This window comes from Trypanosoma cruzi, genomic scaffold (genome assembly GCF_000209065.1).
Source record: "Trypanosoma cruzi strain CL Brener 1047053516987 genomic scaffold, whole genome shotgun sequence".
Lineage (NCBI taxonomy): Eukaryota > Euglenozoa > Kinetoplastea > Trypanosomatida > Trypanosomatidae > Trypanosoma > Trypanosoma cruzi.
Window position 1 is genome coordinate 44204 of NW_001849541.1, and position 23587 is coordinate 67790.

At 51.7% G+C, this 23587-nt stretch overlaps 9 protein-coding genes across 9 annotated transcripts, besides 15 other annotated features; all 9 read right to left on the reverse strand.

Annotated features, from left to right (window-relative positions):
• Positions 1–9946: part of a sequence feature (heterozygous, non-Esmeraldo-like haplotype) that runs on past the window's edge.
• Tc00.1047053508641.210 (hypothetical protein, conserved) lies at positions 257–874 on the reverse strand (the record flags this gene model as incomplete). The annotated part of the gene is made up of 1 exon (XM_814685.1): positions 257–874. The coding sequence occupies one exon, from the start codon at positions 872–874 to the stop codon at positions 257–259; it is 618 nt and encodes a 205-aa protein (XP_819778.1).
• Tc00.1047053508641.220 (UDP-Gal or UDP-GlcNAc-dependent glycosyltransferase, putative) lies at positions 1133–2320 on the reverse strand (the record flags this gene model as incomplete). Its single annotated transcript, XM_814686.1, has 1 exon — positions 1133–2320. The coding sequence occupies one exon, from the start codon at positions 2318–2320 to the stop codon at positions 1133–1135; it is 1188 nt and encodes a 395-aa protein (XP_819779.1).
• Positions 2349–2369: a sequence feature (AT_rich).
• Positions 2587–5349, reverse strand: Tc00.1047053508641.230 (hypothetical protein, conserved; the record flags this gene model as incomplete). The annotated part of the gene is made up of 1 exon (XM_814687.1): positions 2587–5349. One exon carries the CDS (start codon positions 5347–5349, stop codon positions 2587–2589), a length of 2763 nt encoding a protein of 920 aa, XP_819780.1.
• Positions 5207–5265: a sequence feature (A-rich).
• Positions 5585–6382, reverse strand: Tc00.1047053508641.240 (hypothetical protein, conserved; the record flags this gene model as incomplete). The annotated part of the gene is made up of 1 exon (XM_814688.1): positions 5585–6382. The coding sequence occupies one exon, from the start codon at positions 6380–6382 to the stop codon at positions 5585–5587; it is 798 nt and encodes a 265-aa protein (XP_819781.1).
• Positions 6516–6540: a microsatellite.
• Tc00.1047053508641.250 (uncharacterized protein) lies at positions 6781–9117 on the reverse strand (the record flags this gene model as incomplete). Its single annotated transcript, XM_814689.1, has 1 exon — positions 6781–9117. One exon carries the CDS (start codon positions 9115–9117, stop codon positions 6781–6783), a length of 2337 nt encoding a protein of 778 aa, XP_819782.1.
• Positions 9198–9234: a microsatellite.
• Positions 9314–9354: a repeat region.
• On the reverse strand, positions 9764–13600 carry Tc00.1047053508641.260 (mitochondrial DNA-directed RNA polymerase, putative; the record flags this gene model as incomplete). The annotated part of the gene is made up of 1 exon (XM_814690.1): positions 9764–13600. The coding sequence occupies one exon, from the start codon at positions 13598–13600 to the stop codon at positions 9764–9766; it is 3837 nt and encodes a 1278-aa protein (XP_819783.1).
• Position 9947, forward strand: a sequence feature (haploid, non-Esmeraldo-like haplotype).
• Positions 9948–10365: a sequence feature (haploid, Esmeraldo-like haplotype).
• Positions 10366–10541: a sequence feature (areas merged during assembly that could not be assigned to a particular haplotype. This can correspond to areas where the two haplotypes were merged or to regions with more than two copies in the genome that were merged during assembly.).
• Positions 10542–11088: a sequence feature (haploid, Esmeraldo-like haplotype).
• Positions 11089–14265: a sequence feature (heterozygous, non-Esmeraldo-like haplotype).
• Positions 13843–13862: a microsatellite.
• On the reverse strand, positions 14051–19906 carry Tc00.1047053508641.280 (hypothetical protein, conserved; the record flags this gene model as incomplete). Its single annotated transcript, XM_814691.1, has 1 exon — positions 14051–19906. The coding sequence occupies one exon, from the start codon at positions 19904–19906 to the stop codon at positions 14051–14053; it is 5856 nt and encodes a 1951-aa protein (XP_819784.1).
• Positions 14266–15570: a sequence feature (areas merged during assembly that could not be assigned to a particular haplotype. This can correspond to areas where the two haplotypes were merged or to regions with more than two copies in the genome that were merged during assembly.).
• Positions 15571–23587: part of a sequence feature (heterozygous, non-Esmeraldo-like haplotype) that runs on past the window's edge.
• Positions 20188–20239: a sequence feature (GA-rich).
• On the reverse strand, positions 20392–21408 carry Tc00.1047053508641.290 (hypothetical protein, conserved; the record flags this gene model as incomplete). Its single annotated transcript, XM_814692.1, has 1 exon — positions 20392–21408. One exon carries the CDS (start codon positions 21406–21408, stop codon positions 20392–20394), a length of 1017 nt encoding a protein of 338 aa, XP_819785.1.
• Tc00.1047053508641.300 (uncharacterized protein) lies at positions 21785–23449 on the reverse strand (the record flags this gene model as incomplete). The annotated part of the gene is made up of 1 exon (XM_814693.1): positions 21785–23449. One exon carries the CDS (start codon positions 23447–23449, stop codon positions 21785–21787), a length of 1665 nt encoding a protein of 554 aa, XP_819786.1.

Below are 23587 nucleotides of genomic sequence, written 5' to 3' on the forward strand. Positions count from 1 at the left end.
TGCGGGCAAGACACCGGCGCCATGCCCCTGGGAGCGGCCCTCCGCATGGTTTCCCTCGGGCAGGAAAAAGTCATCACAAGCCGTGCCATCGTCATCAGCAGGATTGCCAAACAAACACACACATGCATGCATAAAGAGGCAAAATCGCACCCTCCCTCGGTTCATTCATGCTGCTGCACTGTTCTCTCTCCTGCCGCCGCACCACACCAAGCCACGGCAGCCATCCCCCGCTTTTTCCTCCTTCTTTTTTTTCGCCCTACTTCCTGCCCTGCCTTGGCTTCTTGTTTCTTGCGGCTGCCGCGGGTCCTTTTCTATCGGCGCCCTTTTTGGCCTTTTTCTTGGCTGCTGCCCCAGGCGCCCTCTTCGTTTCGCGCGGATTTTGTTTTCCCCTCTCTTTACCTTTTCGACGCATCCGCGCTGCCTGCCGTGCCATTGTGCGATCCTCCACCACCGTGTTCACCGACCTCTGCAAATTCTCCAGCCGCTCCGCCCACTTCTTCGCGGAGCTCCGTTTTTTGTTGCGCCGCTTTGCCAGCGCCCTCGCAAGCCGCTTCGGGTCATCCTTCACCTTCACGCCGACCGCGCGTCGCATGGCGGTGTCGAGCAGATCCGCCTGGCGCCTTTCCACGCCCTCCTCTGAGCCCAGCATGGAAGCGTGGGCCTCCGTTTGCCGCTTGGCGTGGCGAAGAAGCGTGGCCAGCTCTCGGACGCCTCCCCCACGTCGTCCCAGGCGTTTCATCTCCTCGAACTCAAAGTTGCCAAATGAGAGATTCAGCGGGATTTCATCAGCACCCGTTCCAGCCCCTCCTGCTGCTGCTGCTGCCGCAGACTTCGTCCTCCTGTTCGCAGATTCAGGATGCCCGCGAAACCCCATACTGCGGAGTCAGAGAGATTGCTAAACACTAAAAAGTCAAGGAACATAATGTATACATTAAGGAAAGAAGGAAAAAAAAAGACATGGTGAGATGCACTTCTTGTAATGCACCATGTAAAAAAATTAATGCGATGTCATGTTGTAAGAAAAGAGGTAGGGGATTTAGTCCTTATGTATGTATTCATGTATTCTTATATGTACATGCAATTGGCGTGCAAAGAGAAGCACACAGTTACTTTCCTCAGATGACCCGAAATATCAGCAAAGATAACTGTATACTACCCACCCCACTTCCCCAAAAGGGGATAAACTGCGATCAAACATCATGGGTTTCACCGTCTCCGCGGTTTCATTGAGGAAACGTTTTGCAAGAAGCGCGTATTCCTCTTCCTTTAGGTGGTGCACCACGACGGAGCGAGAGGTGAGAGGTGCCTTATTGCCTCCCACGTGAATGTCATGGAAGCGGCATTTATTTTCAAAAACAAGGGTGATGTTAGGACGGCGTGTCTCGTAGAGGACCCGACCCAACATCAAATCCTCGTGCTCAGCATTGAAGGAACGGAGCAAATCAAATTCCTCCTTACTGTGGAACTTCTCGAAGGAATCTAAGACACTCCGCAGTGGCGTGAATGAAGTGATGTGCTCCACCACATCTCTCGCCATAGTGATGCACATGCCGCCCACGAAGTAAAGCATTTCCGTGGGATTTCCTTTTTGAGGCATCCATCGCATCACTCTTCCCCAGTACACCCCAAGACGAGGCAATGTGTGTAGATCGGCCAGGAACTGTGACACACGAATAAACACATCATCATCCGCCTTGGCAATGTAGATTGCGTGAGGAAAAAGGCGGAGTGCTGTGGCGTACCACATCATAGATTTGCGGCTTGTGCCTACTTCCGCAGCAAACCCCCAATGCCCACTACCACCAATGCGCTTGTTTGTCGTGGGGCGGCCGTCATTCATGTCGAACATCAACACATCATGTGACCGCGAGGCTTCATCCCGCGCTGCCTGCGAGTACACATAACCGTGTGAGAAATGACGCCCAAGAGCAAATAACACCAACATTTCCCCTGTAAAATTATTCGCACGCGTGGCAACCCCAACGTAGCGCAGCCACGATGAACGCTGCAGGTTACGACGTGTTCTGTGCGGTGGGCTGTCCACAGATGGCACCCCGAGCACAATCGGGAAGCGCCGCTCACGCCAGATTTGCCTGACGCTCTGTGGGATGTGACCGAGAACCACCTGCTCATTGCCCCCTGGCAAGAGGTGACTCACCTCGCCATGGGAAGCGTCAATGTCCAATCGTGTGCGGGAGTTGACTTCTGCATCGCTGATTAGGAGGGCCGCGGCGGCCATCAGCAGCATGCAGAGCATTGAGTACAAAAGGAATGTCCTCGCCCTCATTGCGGCCCGGCGACGCAGCAGAACTGGCAGCATTACTCGCAGCCGTCAACTAGCGGAGAAGAAATAATAATTTTTAAAAAAAGAGGGGTGAACCAAAAAAACAAAAACAAACAAAAACAACACACAGTATATATATATATAAGAACGTCGGTGGGATAAAACCAACAACAACAAAAAGAAAAGAAAGATTTCATTGTGAAGGCAGACGAGAAATAAAGTACGCCACCGGCCCACCCGCCACGGCGAAGTTATTCAAAAAACACAGTCACACACAAACACACGCAGAGAGAGGACGCTGTTTATGCATTGTCCAATTTACCGAGATGTTCACCGAGTTTAATTGCGAGTATCTCGGCTTGTCGCTGCCGCACGGTGCGGGGGAGCGTGTGGCCATGGCGCTTCATCTTGTCCATCCATACCATGAGATCCTGTTCCAGCTCCTTCTGCGGCTGCGGGCTTTGTCCCCGCTCACCCAACTTGCCGTCAGCCACCACCGCGAGCGCCTCAACGTGCACAGACCTTTGGGTGAGCGGGTCGACGAGATAATCCGGTGGGAGCTCACAACCAGTCAACAGCGCAGGACCCTCCTCCGCCGCGACCGCCTCCTCCTTCACGCTCCTCTCCTTAGCAGGCACCCTTTCCGTGTCATGTTCCGTCTTTTTCTCCTGTCGCACCTCTTGCTGGAGCTCGATCGTCTTCATCGTCCGAATTGGCCACACATGTTGCTGCACCACTTCTCCCAACCGCGTCGCCCCATCCACATCCGTCAGGCCGTACAGCACCTCAATGGACGCAGCAGCAAAGTCTCCATCCTTGCCGTCGCTGATGGCATCCGAGTTTTCAGATGAGCCTCCGCTGCCGTGTTCACTCACGCCGTGCATTTTCCCCGCGGCCCCTGCTGGCATGGTGCCAGATGTTCTTGACGTGACGTGAAGCAACATTTCCCCAACACGCGCCACCAGAGCTTCGTTGGACTCGTCACCATCCAAGACGTACCACAGGTACGCTGGTGTTTCCTCCGCCGCCTCACACAATTGACGCATCACATCCCTGTCGGGGTTTTCTTCGTCAAGAAGAAGCCAATCGGAATCGCAGATGCCACAACAGGCAATTTGGGCAGCGTAACACTTATCAAGTGCTGCCCCAATGGAGTTTCGAGTTGATTCGTCAGACATATCCGCCTTCGTCAAGAGAGCAACAACGCCAAATGTGAGTAGCTGCTCAACACTTGGTTCAGGTTCCCGCATAATGGCGCTTCGTGCACCACCAAAGGAGCAAATACTGACAGTGGCGTCAAAGTAACGGTTGTGTACAATTGTGCTTCCCACGGGCGTATCCATAGAGGAAGATGTCATCGATGCAATAGCCGCACCGTTATGGTCACAAGACACCGAGAAACACATGTGGAGGGTCCTGGACAAAAGTCTTTCCTCCTCCACAGTAGACGGACCACATGCCCACAGAAGCACGCGATTCAACTTCTTCCCAGATGTTAACGCTGATGTACTCGATGGTGGTGGTTTTAGTGTCGGGGTGGACGTGCGCTGCGGCCACTCAATTGTGTGGATAATCTCCGCAAGACGGTCAGCCCCAGTAGTGCCAAACCCACGTGCCTCTTCATCGACACGTGCCAACCCGTCATCATCCATGTAAACAACCTCAAACCCCTGCTCCTCGCTGTAGTGCACGTCAAAAGAAGAAATGGATTCTTTCGCCCTTCTTGTGAGGATGACACAGTCTTCTACGCCCCATCGACGAAGTTGATCGATGAGGACGGGCAGCTGCGGAAAAGTCGCCCCATCCACGACCTTCTGTGTGGATTTAGGGGGCCAAGACACAAGGGCTAATTTAGGGCGGCAGTCCACATACTGGGCCAAAAAAAGATCGGCCATAGCGGGACACAACAAGGCAGAGTGCAGACACTGCACCTCCACCCTTGCAGTATAATACTTGTTGGCAATTCCCAGTGCCTTCCTCTCTTCGCCCACTACACTGTTCCAGGAAATGTTCTTTTCCCGCCTCAGAGTTGTTTCTCCCGCCTCCAAGGGCCACTGTGCTGTAAAGAAGCGACGATCCCTACCCATCGTACACAACCAATGGAGGACATCATTCCCATTGTCGTCTATCACAGCCAAAAGATTTGTGGAATCGGCACAACTTCTTTCTGCCTTCTTGTCATCTGCATCACTCTTGACCCCGTTGGGTACACGACAATTCTCCGGCCACATGGTGTTATGAAGAATCTGAAATAGTCTCGCGGAGCCTCGATAATCTCCTCCAAGCAGGCCGCTTCTCTCTACCCCCGCTGGTACCACTTCGTACCCTTCCAAATGCGGCACATACTCAAAGCCATTGGTCACGCAGGCATCGTACCATATTTTTTCTTGTACTTTCATGCCAACACCATTGAAGTTTACCACAACACGGAAAAGACATGAATTTGGAACACGGTGCCAGGGAATTTGATCCGGATGCACAGACCCGTCCACTAGTAATACCCAGCCAGTTTTATTCACCGACTGCGGCCGCAAAAAACTTGACAACAGAGAGACATCCTCCGCGTCTGATGCCTCGGTAGTACTATTCTCGGCAGCCAGAGCATTTCCATCCGTTATCACGATACGAACCTTAGTAGAGAAGTACTTGTTGCTGACAGGGATGCTGGGAAGAGTGGCGTCCCCACCGCTGTACACCTTCGCCGCCACTTCCTCAGGCCACCGAAGGAGTTCTGCCCCGAGCCGAAACGCCTCACTCCCATCGCACTTGCGACATTCCACAAGGAGGAGACAACCGTAGTCTACGGCTGCCGCTGCTGCGGGTGACGATGACACTGATACTGACTTTTGTGTCATCTGTAAAGAATAACTTACACGAGGACGGGACCCTCTGCCAAATGTGGATATAAACCTCCTCCTGCTCAAAGAAGGAAGGAGGAAGAAAAAACAAAAAAACAACAACAACAACAAACAAAAAAATAACTCCGCAGGAGGCGGAGTACTGCCGTTTTCAAAGACGGTGTCTCTCCGTTTCCCTCCTATCACGCTCCCAACCACGCGATTCATAAGAAAAAAAAGGATGTACAATGACACAGCCAACAAGACAGGGGGTTAAACAGTGAGAACACAGCGTAACTCACATTTCCCCAATGTTTTCATCACCATAGAATCAATAAAAAATGTAATACAAAAACCAACAACAAAAGTTAAAAGAGTTGCAACGACTGCAACAAACACGGTGTCAATGGTAAAAATAAACCCATTCTTTACAAATATAATACATACCTTGCTCATAGATTTACTAGCAAGCGACACCCTCACGTAAGAAGCGCAAAAGGCGCTCGTCGTAATGGCGAGTTATTTGATTGGCCTCATCCAATTTCCACTTCGGCTTGTGCGGCAAAATGCGCCAAGTAGAGGTCTTAAACAGTGGCTCCAACACGGGGTTCGTTGGCTGATCTCGAACTATGAGGCATGTTTGATGCACCTGAACCCGCAGCGGTCGCTGCGATAAAGACATCTCAGTCGTGGTTTGACGCGCCTTCTGTGATTCGATCCTCGTCAAAGGCGAAGAATCCGGTCGTCGGGATCCAACAGTGGCAGTCGATATGAGGCGTTGCGTCAACGTCAGCGAAGACATCGTCTCGCTAAAACCTTGCGCACCGGCGCTCTTCAGCAGCTGGGAAGAACCACTGCTGTCTTGCCCTTCCCCGCAATTTTCCGTCAAGGCTGTGGCCGCTGCTGGTGTTTTTGGGGTGCCAAATTTCATCCATGGGCTTCGCATACGCCCAGTTCCTGCATGCTCTTCATAACACACCCTGGCATCCTCCACCTCCTTTCGTCTTTTCAGCACGAATCGATGGTGCCGCGTGAAGTCGTCCAGTTCCGGTTCGGCAGTATTCTTCCCACGCGCCCGTTTGGCGTCCGTGTGGGCATTGCACTCTTTGTCTGAGAAAAAGAAGAAGTACGGCGGCGAGCCTGCCGTCGATGGCCATGCGTTGCCCGGCTCTGGAAGACTACGCACATTGCACTGTGGCGCCGCCGGCGGATATTCCAAGTAAAGCGTGTAGTCAATCGGAGCAACCCGTTTTCCGTACATTCCGTGCCCCACCTCAAACACTCTTTCCCTCCTCTAACAGCTACTTGCGTGCGTATGCAAGTACGCCTACTGAACTCTCCCCCCCCTCCACACACACACACTCTCAAAAGCCCCCGCAGTAAACCTGCTCCTGAACAAAAACAAAAACAAAAGCAAAAGAAACTTCGACAGCAGCATTAAAAAATTATCAGAACGACAAAGAGGACAAACAAACAAAAAAAGGCGAGAGATTTAAATAATGCAAAATCAAGCATGTAACTGCATTCCATATGTCGTGGTCACCGTCCAAAAGATCCTCCACGTTGCAGAGGCACGTCGTTAGTCGCACGGTTTTCAAATCAAAATAACACACAGTCGACAGTTTTTTGCTTCCTTCTAAAGGAAAATAGACAGATACGTCATTCTCGCTTCAACGCCATGCGCATTTTTTTGGCTTTCTCAAGAGCTTCCACGAGTTCACCCCGCTTCTTACCAGCCTGAGCGTAATACGCAGTGATGGTGCCCTGTGCCGCACGCTGCGACTCCACTAGAGACCCAATTTCCGCCTCGATTCGTCGCCGCATCTCCATCGTGTTCACACCGTTCAAACTGTCATCAGTGTCATCGTCACGATTCCAGTACAGAAGTGCCGCACGGAGTTGCTGGAGACGTTGGGTACTCGCGCCGTGCTCTTCTTCGTGCGTCTCGGTGACCCGTGCAGCCTCCGCGTCTAACGCCGTCAAGCGCTCGTGCAGCTGACGAATGACTTCAGCCAGTCGCCCAGCAGCTGACAAACCCCGAGGAGTTGATGCCAACTCCTGGCTGCCACCATTCGTGCTTCCTTTGTCGCTCTTTGCATCGCTTGTTGCCGTGGTCGCTGTTATTCCCGCGGAGCAGTCATTGGGAGGTAAACAGGGATGCAGTTTTTGCTCTTTGTTGCTGGGGACGCCGCCATCAGCAATGCTGTTGAATTTCAGCTCCTGTCGCGACAGTGTTGACGCTGGTGTCGGTGTGGAGACATGCTGAGAACCCAGCAGGGCCTTCATATTCTCCAACTCCCGCCTCAGCACACGCTCCTTCACTCTCAGCTGCTCATTGTCAAGACGCACCGCAAAAATCTTCTTTTCAGCCATTGAGAGGCGTCGCTCCGCTTCGGACACGAGATCTCGCTGTGCAATCTTCTCCTTTTTTGTAGTAGTCCGCAGCAAGTCCAGTTCGCCCTGCAGCTGCTGACACCGCAGCGCAGCCTCTTTTGCCTCGCGCGCCTGTCTCTCGCCGTATTGTTTCAGAGTTTCTAGTTGCGACTCATAAATCTCACTATGAAGAGTAATTTCTTTCTGAAGCCGTTGCTCCGCGGCTTTACGTTCATCGTCAACGGCCATTGTCGCCGTCGTGACGACATCCCGCATCTGCAGCTCCAAGTGCCGAACGTATTCCTCTAATTCCCGCACACGACTCTTCTCCCCATTGTCACTGTGTGCGCAATTCTTTGGCAGTTTCTCGTTTTTTACGTCCAAATGACTATTAGAGGTCGCAGCGCAACCGCAAGTGCTGCCCTCCCCACTGTTACTAGCTGTCTTGCCGGCACTGCGGGTGTCACACGGGAAGTCATGCTGCATTTGGGCGTCTTCATCCATCGCCGAATCCACAAGAGACGACGGCGGCGCATCTTTGAATTCCCCACTCCTGCGAGTCTGCTCCGTATTTCCCCCCACCGTAGCAAGTTGCTGACGGAGCATAAGCAGCTCGCTCTCAAGGGCCAATTTCTCCTCAAATGAAACACTCAGCTGCTCCAATAGCCGTTTCTTCTCCATTTCGAGGGAGACGACGACAGGGCTCTCGGCCGTGCCAACATTTTTCCCCTCCGGACAAGTCGTCGTCAGCCCCATCCCAAACACGCCTCTTTTCGCCATGCCTGCGTCATTGACCGAAGTCTCATCCGCTATTCCGCCGTGACGAAGGGTGGCGTTCTCCTCGCGGAGGCGGTTGCACTCCTGCTGCAGTTCACGAAGTTGAACGCGGAGTTTTTCATCAACCAGACGCCCTCGCAAACTCTCCTTCTCCGTACGCAGGTACTCCACCTCCTGCAGGGCCTGTGAGCACTTCTTCTGCCAGACGGCGATGTCCCTCTCATGGTCGTTTGACATACGCTCCAAAAAGGCAAACTCGTGGGAGCGGCGTCGCTCCAGCGCCCCGAGACGATCAGTCAATAGAGCCATTTGGGACCGCGCCACCCTCAGCTCCTCCCGACACTCTTCGCCTTCTGCCTTCACACGAAGGCACTCATCAGACTTTGCTGTCACCTCTGCAAGCGCATCAGACAACTTCTGCTGCAGTTCGCCTTGAACCCTTTCGGCATCTTCTCTTATAGTCCCTATCCGCTTTTGAAGATCCGCAATAGTTTTGTCCTTTGCGTCAGCCGACTGTTTCGCCTCCTGCAACGATTCCTCAGTCTTCCGCGACTTGGGCTGCGCCGCCGCCTCGGTGAAACGCAAAGGGTCGCACTGTGCCAGTTTTTTTGCCACTTTTTTCGCCGCCAGCAGCATCTCCTTGCACGCCGAGTTGAACAATAAGGCACATTCTTTAAATTCTGCCAGTTTGGTTTCGACGTTGATGTCATCCTTCTTCGTACCCTTCTTGAGGTACTTGTCTACCTTTTCAACGGCGCAACGAATTTTCTGGTCAAACAAATGTGTTGCAGCCTTCAGCTCACTCTGAATGGCGGCAACTGTAATCTCCTCCTGAACCGTATCCATTTGAATGCGTTATATCAGTGTACTTGTGTTTGCCCAGCCGTTGGTGGGCGTTTGGCTACGGCTCCTCGCTTTTACGACCAAAAAAAAAAAAAAAAGAAAGAAAAAAAGAAAGAAAGAGGTTCAAGGAGTGAATGAGTTCACCGTGCAATACTGCGTGTGTGTGTGTTCAACGGGGATAATAATAAAAAACAACACATCTTTCTCTCCTTCCCTCTCCCTCTCTTTCCCTGTCTCCCTGTGTGCGTGTGTGTGAGGGCCTTTTTCTCGGGGCAAATTGCCAAAAAGAAAATGCAAAAAGAAAAAAGGAAAAAAGAACGCACAAGAGGTGTGGAGACAACGACAAAAAGGCCTATTCAGACCTTCGATGTGACGCGACGTGAAGGTGCGCGTGCACATACACAAGTCTACATGCGTGTGCATTAATGTTGTCATCCTTTTTCCCTTCTTCTTATTTTACTATTATGTTTCTTCATTTTCCCCTCCCCACCCTCTTCTCTTATATTCTTCCAGAAACTTTACCACCCTCCACGCCACTCGGGATCATACAAGAGAAGACGCATAGAAAACGGGCGCAGGCGGCAACAACATGGGCGAAGGGACTTTACTGCATCAACACCTCTCTTCCCGCCCCTCTATTGCCACGGGGTTACGAGAAGAAGTACGGCGAGTCAAGCACAACACTCAAGTCAAGATCTCCACGCTTAGGTGGGTCTGGCAGGAGCGTGCCGTGCCTTCTGAGATCCATAAAGTACGCCTCCTCCCACTGCTCCTTTAGCTCCCACAGCGGGTCATACTTGCTGTAGAGCGTCACAAACTGCTGGCGCAAGACTTTGCTTAGCACAGGAAGGTCGCAGGCGTACGTCCAGTAGCTGTCGTGTACGGCCATCATGGAGAGACCAAGATTTTGCATCTCAATCGCCGTCATGGCAAGATGGGTCGCGTCAAGTGAGTGAATCAAGTTTGGGGCAATGGCTGTTAGTTGCTTTCGGCTCGCCGCGGAGAAGGCGTCACCGGGGATACGCGAACAACCATGTGGTGTGAAGAGTGTAATTTCCTTCCGCACTTTGTACGGCTGACGCACAACGAGGCCAAGCGGTGTGGTCCAGCACAGGGCAGTACGCAGCTCCGCTGGTTGAGCTTCCCATATCATGTTTGTCACTTCTGTAATCCAGCGCCGGCAGTTCTGGGTCTCACGAAAGGTGATCCCAAGCGATTCCAGAACCTTCTCTCGTAGGTAGTCTGCCATCTCACGCATATCCGTCGGGGTCCACAGGCCGTGATTTTTGTTCTGTTTCACCAGCTCATCCAGGATCTGCTCCGACATGCCATAGCCCGTGACACCGTAGACCTGAGTCATAATAGGTCGCTTAATTGTCTTGCGTTTGACATGATTACAATCCTGCCCTTTTCCCGTGCCGAGGCACCGCTGTGCCACCGGATTGTCCTTCTCAGCATCGGCCATTATGGATCGCATCATCTCCTTCAGGATGCCGGTGTAGGCATCGGCCGGCCTCTCACTCGGAACCAGGTTGACCAATTGTGCCCCAAAAGCATCGCGACCAATGGCGGAGTAGTGTTGCAGACCGTTATAACTTCCATCCACGGCAACAGGAATACGTGAGAGGTAATTTTCTGCTCCTTGTGAGCATTTAAGAGCATCCGCCAACTCTTTACAGGCCATGAGACACTGCATCGGCTCCGCAGCCTCTTGCCACCACTTGTCGCCATGAAGCGGGGATTCCGCACTTTGAACCACATCTTCAATATGCTCATTCACGTAATGCACCCGCTCATCAAAGGAGAGTTTGCTCATTCCCATCTTATTGGCCAAATGTACCTTCAGCCAATATAGTCCAGTCTCTCCCAATGGCTTGGGTTCCGCGTACTCTAGTAGGGCTCGAAACGGATCGGATCCGGTGTGATTTAACCTCCCTGGCAGCGGATACATACGTCCACGGAAGTCCATACTATTTGGAAAGTAAATATGTGAAAACTGTACAAGTGAGCGGGCCTGACGAAGAGCTTGCAGGTAGTGAATACGATTGCTACGTTGTTCGGAAAGACTTTTCCAATCCTCGTCTTGTTGGGTATCGTATTCCCGCCGTTGCTGTAGATTGTAGACTTCGCAGTCGTCGCCATCATCATAAGAATCAGCAGCAGCAGCAGCATCGGCGTTGCCAGCCACGTCATAAGAAATGTCCCCACGACTCTTTGCGCAGTAGTGTAAAGGGTAGAAGGCTGGCCGGATCTTCCCAAAGCCGTACCCCTCTCTCACGATGGCCTCTTGTACGTGAAGCATGTATTTACTGATACGCCACGGTACACGGGAGATCGCGTCAAGAGCCTTCATCATCGGAGCTTGTGAGATGATCATCGCCTGGTTGGTGGATCCCTTCACCGCCACGGAGGGGAGGACGTTATACACGGACTTTTCCTTCGTGTCCGACTGGTGTAGCCAGGAGTTGTAGGAGAGCTGTGGAGGAAAGGCAACCCGCAAATCACGAATTTGTGTCGCCTCCATTTCAGACATGCCAACAACGGAATATTCCTCTCGGCCAGTGACGCTCACAAAACGTTCTAGTATTGGACGACCACTACCGGCCACATTCCCGCTACTCGCCCCACGCATTGACATGTGCAGCAGTTGAATCACCAAGAAACCCACTGCCTTGGTAGAGATGGGCGTCACCCCATACTCCTGTTCAAAGTACTCACACGTCTTCACCATGTTGATGCTGTACTTGGTGCGGATTGTGGTGCGGTCCCTGCCGCTGAGTTTCTTAAATATTGTGTTAAACCGAAAGTGAAATCGAAGATCTTCTGTGATCTTTACAAGCATGTGAAAAAGGCCACACGTACGGGTGCACCGCGAGGCTGTCGCACACACTTCACGCAGGACAAGCGCAACACGGGCATTATGCAGAACACTCTGCTCTGTGTCATGGAAGGCACCCTGCATCTGGGAGAGCACGGCTGGAAAGAACTCCGCCTTCACCACACCAGAGTCCCCAGGCGATTGCACATACGCAAAGAGTTTCGCCAATGCCTGCGCCGCCTTCTCCTCATCCTTGAAGTGCGCCTCCATCGCTCTCCGCACGGCGGATCGCACGGTCAGTGGAACATCTGTGGGGATAATGATATCGCCGTATATCTTCTGCAGCAAGTAGAAACACACCACACCACTGAGAATGCAGTCAAAGATGTACCTTGGCACATCTTCAAGCATAGGAACATCGGTGCGCACAATGGCATCCCAGTTGTTGAACATGCGCACAAAGTCATGAACCCATGCCGGGGCCCTATCCCCAACCTCGCCTCGTGGCTGCTGCGCCCAGCTGTCTGCAAAAGCCTGGATTGAGCTACGCAGCACTTCGGGTGTCTCTGTACCCCATGCTGTGCGCTTGTCGCCAAAACACCCTGCTCGCCGTTCCACCTCTGCCACAACTTCGTCTAGCAAGGCCATAAGACGCTGCAGCGTGGCGTCACTACTGTCTTCCACTGCCATCTGGACTAACCCAAGCTGCTCCAGGCGCTCAATCACATTTGTACGAGTAAGCAGGTTTGCCGAGGTCGCGTAGCGCACATATGACACGAGGAAGGAGGTAAAGGGGCCCACCACCTCCACTGCGGGAAGCGACTCCACAAGTTGATCGGCTTCCGCCTTGAAATTTCGAAAGACCCCTCCCACCGCTGTCTCTGCAATACGCGGGTAGTCCTGCTGAAAGGGACGGATAAGTTTTCGCAGCACCCGTGCCGACTCGGAGGCATTACGACGCACCATAAGCGTCTTTTGGGTATAACTCATCACCTCAAACTTTAGGTGACCATCACATGCCATTTCAATGTGTGAGGCCTCAAGCGACTTGTTTGTCCACTGGGAACGTACCCCACTCACACGCACCTCCTCATTGAAGACATCACCGAGGACCCGTTTCGTGATGCTAAGGTCCTGGCTCTCGCCATGCGCCTCACGGTTGGCAAGGTCAATGAGATTCATCACAAGCTCCGACTTCGTTGCCCCACCCACTGAGCGTGTCCGCGCAAACGACTTCAATACATCCGTCTTACACGAAAAAAGATCGTCGCATATCATATCAATAGAGGAGAGGACACTTTCATTGGAAGCGCTGCTCGTTGGTGCCATGACGGGAGTCCCGTACTCCTCCTCCACGTCAAGGGTTGGTGTGAATATGTGACTTGTTGTCGTGTCATTATTTTCCAAAGGTATCCCGGCAACACCGCCGCTAAAACCAAAATTATCATGGGTGGTGTTGTCATCACTAGGACGACCCTCGGCTTCATTGGAGTGTGCGTGTTCTTGAGGAAGCGGGGGCGCCACCTCTTCCACCTCCGACATCTGCGACTTCCTCAACGCCCGCACGGATGAAATTTTTGTGCCTGTGGCCGTCTCCTGCATAGGCCGGGCCCAGCGACGAACCGCGCCACCGCTAAGCATAAATGCCCCCCTCAACACTCGCCGCATATCTATCTAATAAGGTTTCTGCACATGATGCAGAATTTCCACAACACACAGAAATAAAAGGAGAAAAACATACAACAACGCTGTCAGTAGAAGCAAACAACAATAACATATTCCAACTCGAAAGTCAAGCGATTGAATGTATTGTACCATTCTTGTATAAAAATTTGTGAGGGGTGAAACAAAATCCTCATAGAAAAAATACCATTAAAACAACACCAACAAAAGAAAAGAAAAGAAAAATAAATAATAATAATAATAATAAATCAAAACAACGGTTTAAAAGTGATAATTTCGGGCAACAAGAAAGACCACACACGCACATAATACATGCATACACAAAGTCCAGGAGTGCATCGGTTATAAATCACCCACCTTCTAATACGTATAGGCATGTACATCGGTAATGTATTTTCCTGTGAAAAATCCCTGTGAAGAAATATTTATCATATATCAATGAGAACGGAGATGCACCACCGGGTTCAGCCATGTGATGGAGAAGGGATCGGGTGACTTCCCACTGAACCGGTCTCCCAGCATTTCCGTAAACCCTTTTACCCACACATTGTTCGAACGATCAATCACACTTAATGAGCACACAGATTCTTTTCTTTCATGTGGCATATTGGGCCCCACGTCCCTATGCCACTCCACCTTCACCAAATCGGAAGACAAATCCCTGTGGGTTTGCTTCCGAGCATTTTCTTCTTCTTCTTCCTTTTCCTCCTCGTCCTGGGAACAAAGCCGAGGCCCAGTCAGAATAAACGGGACCAGTACTGTGAAAAGGGCACAGTTGGAGACGTCCACTGCGCCCTGCACACAAAACAATACGACTGTGAATCGCAGTGAACGGATGTCAACAGTCAACTGGGGGCGACGCCCTGGCTCACGCACGACCGTTTCTGTATGAATTGCACCCGTCGGATCCACACGCCAATGAACCGTGTACGAGGCGCAGGATCCATTCCACTCCACTGTGCAATGGTCCTTATCCATGGATTGAAGCTTTGGGCAGCCCACAACATCGACAAGTATTCTTTGTTCAGATGGCGTGTTCATAGACGTCGTGTTTATTGCCGTGGACATTATCGTATTCGTTGCGGCTTCTGCGGGGCTGCTGGAAAAATCTTCCTGAAGTCGCGGCACATGTCGTACATTGGTTCTCCACTTCACGTCAAGATGTGGTAATGGTGCAGCCATTTCACCTTGCCCAATTGGAAACACGTGAGATGCGGTCTGCGCCTGCGACTCGTCTGTGTGGCTCCACAAATGAAGAGATCTCCCAGACTCCGCAACTGCTGCCACTTGCATGAAAGCGCAGACACAGAAACACGGAGAGGCAGGGTCGCAATCCACCGTCTCCTCTCCAAACCACGCCAAATGAGAGAAAATTGTCCAAAAAACGCATTTTGCAGGGGGAAGTGTCAAGCGAAGCGCCACAGCCTCCGTAACCGCATGACCGCTGCCCGACTCCACCGTCATCGTGCCCTCCCTGTCTCCCCATGCTAACGATGCATTCACGGAAAGCAGCATTTCACTGAGAGTATCATTTGTAAGCTCATGCGGCGTCACAAGACGGATACCTTTGTCTATATCGTCCTCATATTCAGAAAACGTCACAATATATGGGGTGGCGGGGGAGAGGCCCCCAAAATTCACAGAATGGGCCGGAAGACGCAGATTTTGTCCGAATGCCCTCCCATGATGCTCCTCCGCCGCACATCGGACTGTGAAGTAGATGTCGTCGTGTTCTGCTGTGTCCAAATCCCTCCTCCCTGGGAGGGTCCAGGCAAGCGTAACGGACGTTGGTCGCAACGCTGTGACGTGAAGTCCCTGTATACACGCCGGTGGAGCTATAGAAACCGTAAACGGTTCAGAGAGAGCCTGCGGGATAAGAGATATGGGACGGGACAACAGCGCCGCCTCCTCCGTCTTATGGCTCAACAAGAAATTATCATAACAATAATTGTCATTCTCCTGCAACCTCACGCATAATGTCATTCTTCTCTTTCTGGGACAATTGCTCACTAACACCCGTGCCACCACACCGTTCATGCCACTTTCATCCACATGCAGCTCGATCTCTTCCTTCTCCATTGTTTCGCTTATGCTGACGCAAAGAAATACTCGTACCACCTCCTTTACATCCCTAAGAAGGCGAAGAAGTGATGCACAAAGCGTCCTTGAGATATGGACCCCCACTGCCCCCCCAATCACAGCACTCACACTGCAATTGGAGGGGTTTAGAGACGGAGGCCTAGGTAATAAAAAAATGGAGGAAACCTCTGGAATAATAGCAGGACCGTGAAACGAAATACGAACAGGCGTCAGTGGAAGCATGACAACACGTATTTCATTTCTTGCGCCTGGCACAAATAATTCACCGTTTAGTTTTATCTTGAGAGGTGAGTGATGATGCATGGCGGCGCATGTCCAGGCAAGCATTACGCTTTCGTCAGGATTAGTCGAGCAACTCACGTCTGTGACAGCAAACAGGTAGTTGGGAACGCTACGTATGGAGTCTGTCGATCCAGGTCTCCAGTTGGCCACAAGCCCCAAAACAATCGGCTGCCCAACTGGCACATTTGAATAACTCGCGACCGTGGAAGTGCTCGCTCCATCTGAGTTACTCAAAAACACTTTCAGCGGCAGTATCGTGACGGACGTAAACTTCTGATCCACGTCACTCTCTGGAATCTGCACACGAAGAAGAAGAGAGGCCATGTTAGATGTGGCTATCACCGCATCCCGCAAGGGGGGCTCTGGTGGGGTGAAGAACTCTGTGCTCACAGTTTCTGTGCCACTCGCGGTCTTCACTGTCGCCATGTACTTTGTACAGGGTTCCAGGTTATCCAGCGTAAGACACAGCGGGCCCAATCCAGATACCACCCTCTTGAAAACGCACACATCTTCCCCAAGGCTGCTGCAAGATTTGACGTACACATTGAAGGAAATGGAGGCACCTTGCCACTCCATTTCGGCCACTCGGGGACTTCTCGATGCACACCACAATTCGCTCACGACCTCAAAAGGACCCACTTCTTCTCTCTGCGGCGACACCGAGTACGCAGACCATCCCCTCTTCCTGTCGGCTCCTTCTTGCGGACGTATTGGACGAATCTCTACATCAAAAAGAACATCCACAAAAATAGGGCCCGAGCCATGGATGGAAAAAGACGCCAGAACACATTCAACTCCATCATCCTTCTTTTGAGTTCGCACCGACTGTTCTCCATAAGGGGAGGCTGTCGTCGATATGGTTGGCGTAATCCGCAGCTCCAACATTTTTGACGAGGACAGGACCGCCACCCGCGTAAAGATTGGATAGGAGAAGGCCAATGAAAATCCTGTGGCAGATGGTGTGACAGAATCCAGTTTCAGGCTTCCCTTCGTGTGCTCTACACATGTGGCAAAGTACATTTCGACACCCTCTGACCACAAGAATCCCTTTACAATGGACCGATCATCGCCCCTCTCCACCGGTCTCACCTCCAAAACGTAAACAGTGCAAGGCCGTAGTTCTGTGATGACGCATCGTGATGAAAAGTCATGCTCCACAATGACAGGTTCATGGACGTTGGAAGATACAAGCGGCAAGGTGTTAACGTTTCGTAATCCATTCCATGGCAACGGCCAGCAGATGAGCTTCACCGAGCTGGCTGATCCACTCCACTCCACCTCGACACTATTGTGAGTGACGGAAATGATCTTAACACTCCGTACAGTGGCGAATGGTGTGGAAAAGACGATCCCGTCGGCCACAACCACATCATCCTGAGAGACCCAAAAAGATGGCGCGCGACGTAGGGCGAGATGGACGACACAGTATACTTCGCTAAATCCCAGATCCCTAAACTCGTGCGCTATGCTCTTCACAAGATCACCGGACAAATGAGCCGGTATAAGTTGACGCATCTTCATACGCTCTGTAGATAGGTCCACTCTAAAGAGTACTATGTAGCGTGCCTGGGCCTCCACAAGCACAGGGACATGTTTTACCGAGGCAAGACGAACAACGGCGTTGTTGCACCGGAGGGATTCAAGTGCCAATGTTGCGGATGAAGAGAGGGACGAGGCCTCCAGCTCAATGGGTTTAAATGGAAAAGTGCGGGAGAGAATGGCCGCCACACTTGATGCGTACGCCCCATGAACAGGGAAGTTTGTCCATAAGAGATTTACGAAGGGCCGGGGGATGCAATGCAAAAAAAAAGGTACCGCCGGTGGCATTGCCCACCACCCTTCATCTTCTCTCCGCAAGAGTGCATGGCTTAAATCAGGACTCGGCGATGCAATAGAAGAGGGCATCGCATCTTCAAGCCCCCCTGCAGACCTTGTCGTGCACTGTGAGAGTATCCAGCTTGCTAGGAGAAGTCCACACCGTTCACCTTTTCTTGCGAGATGTATATCGCCTATGGAATACGTCACGTACCGAGACTCTGTGTCACATTCAAACAGGTGCCTCGGCCGAATGTCAGAAGCCATCCTTCGTGCCTGCATGTCATCCAACAGAGCCATGGCAAAGCGCAGACGTGCCCACCACACACGTTCAGGTGGTGCGGTTTCCTTGAGACTTCCCAGTGATCTGATTGGCACCACCTCGTATTCCCCCTTGTCAATGGCGTAGGCAAACACCATCATGCGCAATCCCGTGTTCGCCGTATCCAAGTCTTCATATAAATGATGGGAGATGTAAACAGGAAGCTCTGTTTCCTTCTGAATTGGACCCAACAACAGATACCTGCCAGATCTTGTTCTGATTGGCGTATCGCTACGCAGGAGTGCGGTGATTGTTTCTCCAAATATCTTGGAGGTTCTTAACAACTCTGCGGGGCGTCCGCTACTGTGATTAGCCACAAGGAAAAGGGCAGAATTCATGTGGGAGATGTCACGGATGGTCTGCAGCGTCGTTCGGATCAAATTTTTACACGCCTCCTCAGTGGGCATGTTGGACTGAAAGTCCGCCACATCCCCGGCGGAGCAGAGAATTCGTCCTTGTGTTAGTAAGCAGAGTTCCAACAGCGCACAAGAATTTTTCACCCGCTCTGGCGTGACCACCGAAAACACGGGAACGCGGTAGAAGGCCGATCGGTGCCGAATGGATGATATGGACAGTTCGTCTACGCTGCCACAGTTGGAGGGGGCAAAAAAAAGAATGACAATACGAATATCCACAGCAGGTCCTCCACGCACCAAACGACAGTGGCGCTCATGACGCCAGTGCCGTAGCACTGCTCTTGCCTGTGCCCACATCTCCAGCATGGCCACCCGCAGTGGAAGACGGTGCTTTTTATTATGCTCTCTTGTGGATTCCTTGTTTGCCTCCCATTGACAAATGGCCTCTTTTGCATGACTTGGCTGAACAACAACGACCCCTGCCAGGGACACAAATACAACATCGTCCAAGGTGAGTTGCTCCAGCAGCCATTGGACCTCATCCATAGAGCGACGGGTTCTACCGCTACCGCATGCATGAAGAACCAACAACCAAAGCGGTGACTTTTTCTGTAGCTGCTGTTTTGGCAACAGATCCCTACGGACATCGGCACCATAATCATCTTGGGGTAAAGTCACGCCATTTATGCGAAACCCCAACTCCAGCATGCCGTATTTTGGAAAGAAATGACACACCCTTTCAAGGTGCGCTTTGCAGCGTACTTGCAGGGTGCCAGACACTGCTGAAGAGGGATCCGTGAAGGATGTTTGTGAGTCCTTGTCTGTCCAGGCCGCCATACGCTGAAGCAGCAACGCAACAAGGTTTTCATTTCCAATCCAGTGACATTCCGCAACAAGATGACATAAGGCCTCCAGCTTGATCCGGAACCCCGTACGAAGAAACAGATGCACCACAAGCTGCTGGGGGTTATGGAGATTGTACGACAACTCCCGCAATTCACGGATCCAGTAGTCGTTGACTTCGCACACAAGAGGGGCAAACATGACATGACGTTGAAACCGAAAGAGATTTAAACAACAAAATTGCGGAGGAAGTTGTTCCAACCATCCCTCACTTGGCGCCCCCACATAAGTTGGCCCTGAAGCCGGTGTAGCTTCATCTGTGTAGGTTACCAACATAAACTTGGAGAACGGATATGTCTTCATCAAGTCACTCACGAAGAACGCTTCATCGTATGTATGCTCCAAAACAACTGCAGGTGAGGCAGGTGGTTTTCCAAATGTGGCAACAACCAACGCCGGGGAATCTGACACGGTGGGGTCAATAATGATGCCACCTTCATTGGATCCCGCATAGAGAGTGTACAGGCAATCCATGATGCCGCTGGTGGAGACGTCATCTCCCAAATCGGCCATGGCCTTCTTCGCCCTTCAAGAGGCCTGAAGAGCACCACCACCTACACGGGAAGGGAGGCCGTGATGTTCTGAAGAAAAACACCAACAAAAAACAAATAAAAAAAGAGCACAACGCCCACCAAAAAGGTGTGTGTGTGTGCACGCCCAATCTCAACCCTCCGTTATGTAGGAACTGTGTCCGCGTGGAGGGTTGGACTGGGTGGCGGCAGTCGTATGCGCCCCTTTGTTGTTTTTTTCTTCCCTTTTCCCGCTTTTCGCAAAAGGGAAACGCAATCATTCATAGAGAGAAAGAAAAAAAAATAAAAATAAAGGGACAAAAGAGAGAAAGAAGGAGTGCATAGGCGGCACACTGCAGAAGTACCATGTGTGCAGGGAAGGAGGCAACAGCAACAACAACAAAAAAGACCTGAAGTGCATAAATCGCCACAAAAAACCAGCATCAAAAACCCCCCAGCTGAGTAGAGGCAGGAGGGATGCATGTTTAATTATTGCCGGGGCGGTGGACGCGTCAAGAGTGAAGTGAGTTGCGTGTACCGTATCTTGCCGTCCTTGTCCGGCTGGGCCCCATCAAGCAACATGCGGGCTTTCTTCTCCCCCAGTACCCGAGTTGCTGTGGCCTGCAGTTCAGCCAAATCCACTTTGCCCGTTCCCGCCTTGTCAAACTCCACACACAACTGCGAGAGCAACGCAAACAGCCTTGCCTTCATCGCAATGCTGGTGGCGTTCGCCTCCAATTCTAAAAAGGCAGGATTGTTTCGGAGCGACGGAAACACGGCGCGTACATCGTCCAGGTACACAAGCACCACCTCCTCGCTCTCAACCCCGTCCGGGACTTCCGCCCGCCCGAGCAGCGCGTGCACAAAGCGAAAAAGGGCCTCGCGTCGTGAAGCGTCATCGGGGTCCACCACAATTAGATCCTCGCCCTCAAACATGCGAAAGAGAAGTTCGGGTAGAAACGCCTCAAGGATGACCATGAGGCAGCGATTTATCTGACGATTGGTTGTGGCTATCGGTAAACAGAGAGCAGAATAGACGAGATCAAACTGCTCGGATGGGGTCTTGCGAAAGTCATGTAGGGTCGACTCCACCACCGCGGCTATGACGTCAATGGCATCGGCATCGATGCTCGTGCAGCCATCACGGCTGTCCATCATCTTTGCCCTTGATGCGTCACTCCCATTTCCACACAGCGCCAAGAGGTCTAGACATGCATCCAGAAGCCGCTCATTATGTAATGACGCATCTCGGTGTGCCTTCTCCACAATGCGTTGATGCTGGAAGGTGTTGTTGCTTGGCGGTGCAGCCGCCTCGTTCACTCCGCACTGAGTCGCAAATGGATTCCAAAAATATCGTCTGCTGCAATGACAAGAGCTATAGCTGCAGTAACAAGAACAACCGCGGTTCGTGCTGCGTGGCAAAAGCCACCCCATGCGAAGTAACAACAGGCCACGCGGAGGCACGCTGGCTCCCCGCCAAGAAAAACTAAGCAGCGAAAAGGACATCTCTCACCCCCTTTTTTCCCCCTTCCTTTTCTTTATTCCTTCCCCCACTTCTCTTATTTACTGGAAGAGTACTTTTTCCTCCCCAGCTGTATACAATATATCCATGGTTGTGGGCGTGCATTGAAAAAGAAGGGGAAAAAAAGCTCCAATAAAAACACGCACACGAACAAGAGAAGAAAAACAACACCGACGATTACTTCAACAAAAAATCGGCCCGCATGGAACCAAATGCACATGGAGCAGCGGTCATGCCAACCGTGACTCATTTCTTCCCCATTCCGCTTCCATCATCCATCATCCAATTGCCATCGCTCTGACTCCAGCCCGAAACATCTATTTCAAAAAGAGCAATGCCCACGCTACGGTAAAAGTTTGTTCACGAGATGTTCGATAGCTCGCTAAGAATACTATCAATGACTCCGCGGCGGTCGTGTAGACGTCGTCTCCGCTGACGCCATGCAGCAGACGCAGCATGGGGCAACAAAGCATCAGCCTGCGTGTTTTTCATGGTCATTTTGTCTACTCTCTCTTCCTTGTTTTCTGCTTCGCATTTTTTTCTGGATGACACGCGCCGCTCAATGGGATCGGACGTCATGGAACACGCAGCACTTGTTATCGCAGCCATTTCGCAGGTAACACGACCTGGTGGTGTGCCGGAAAGCACCAATGGCTCTTTGACCCAACAATATGAGGGATACTTCGCCGTTGATGTGGCAGGGGTTTGCAGCATCTTATCCGACAACGTCTCCACCTCATCCAGCAGTGCCCACAGGTCGGCAGCGTCGATCACACGGTTCAATATGAACTGTAGAAGCAGCTCTCCAAGCTGTTGTTTGTCTTTCTTCTCCGCCAGACGTTGTAGACGCGCCTTTAGAATGGAAGCACTCACTGTCGTGTGTTGGATCTGCTGAAGATACGCCTCAATAATCGCCTCGCGGTCCTCATTCCCAGTCGGACCATCGTTGATGACTGTTGAAGTCCTTCGTGACTGCTGTTCTTGGCGGGGATTCTCCTCCACGCCACGCTCCTTGCCTTCTTTTCTGGCTTTGCTTTCAATGCTGGCGACACCAGCCAAAGCAGAAACAGGAAAAAGAGAAGAAGGGGAAGAAGGCACGGCGTCCTCCGCATGCGACACCACATCCGGCATTGACGCTGCACACCCCACCTGCTGCTGCTGCTGCTCCGTCTGTGTGCATTTTATGGCGTTCAAGTAGCCGCAAGAGGCTTTCGCCCGTTGCGGCGTTGCGGAGCCGGGAAAAGAAGGCGCGGCGCTCGTCCTCTGCAGGGCGACAAACCAGACATCCAGCATTTGCTTGGCATCCACAAACATAGTGAGGCTCGGAAACTCCACCACGCCGAGCTCCGACGACGTCTGCGACGTCACTGGTGTTATCACGATGGAGTTATGGCCACTCACAAATTTCTTTTGCACATCCGCGCGGTGCAGCAAAATCGCCTCATAACACTTTTCCGTAGAGCCATCACCATCGAAGATGTACAACAGGGCCCCTGCCATCACAAAGTGCCGCCGCACCCATCGCCGCAACACACTACCACAGTTTGACAGTTGGTAACCCGCACCCTCATGCACCACGGCGTTTCCCCAGCGTCGTAAGAAACTGGAGAGAGATAAATTGCCCAGCCACGACTCTTCCCATCGCTGATTTTGCGAAGAAGAGGAAAACTCAACGCTGCTCTCCACTTCCCGCTTGATAGAGTCTAGTGCCAGGGCCGTGTCGGCGATTGGCGTCTTCCCTTCCATACTTGACTGTCTGCGCATGAAATCTGAATCCGACGATAATTCTTCTGGCGGTCTGCGACGCAGACTTCCAGTTTCATCCTTTTTACGACCGGCGAGTGTCCCAAATGGCGTAAAAACACGTTCCGCGTCATCCGACTGCTGCACCGGATCCGGGTGCATCACAGCGGTGGGAGAGCACCCCTCTGGTACTGGTAAATAATAATGAAACCCATTGACGCAGAAGAAAGAGAAAGAGAGAAAGGAGAGAAAAGACGTGGGAAGCAGCTGCCACAAATTCATCCTTTAAAAAAAAATACGACAAAAACATAAAATTATGGCACAATGATATCACGCCCTAACATATATATATATAGCTGGGAGACCAGAGGAAGTATATAAGTACATGACACACTGGGCCTATTTGAAGCCATCTGCTTT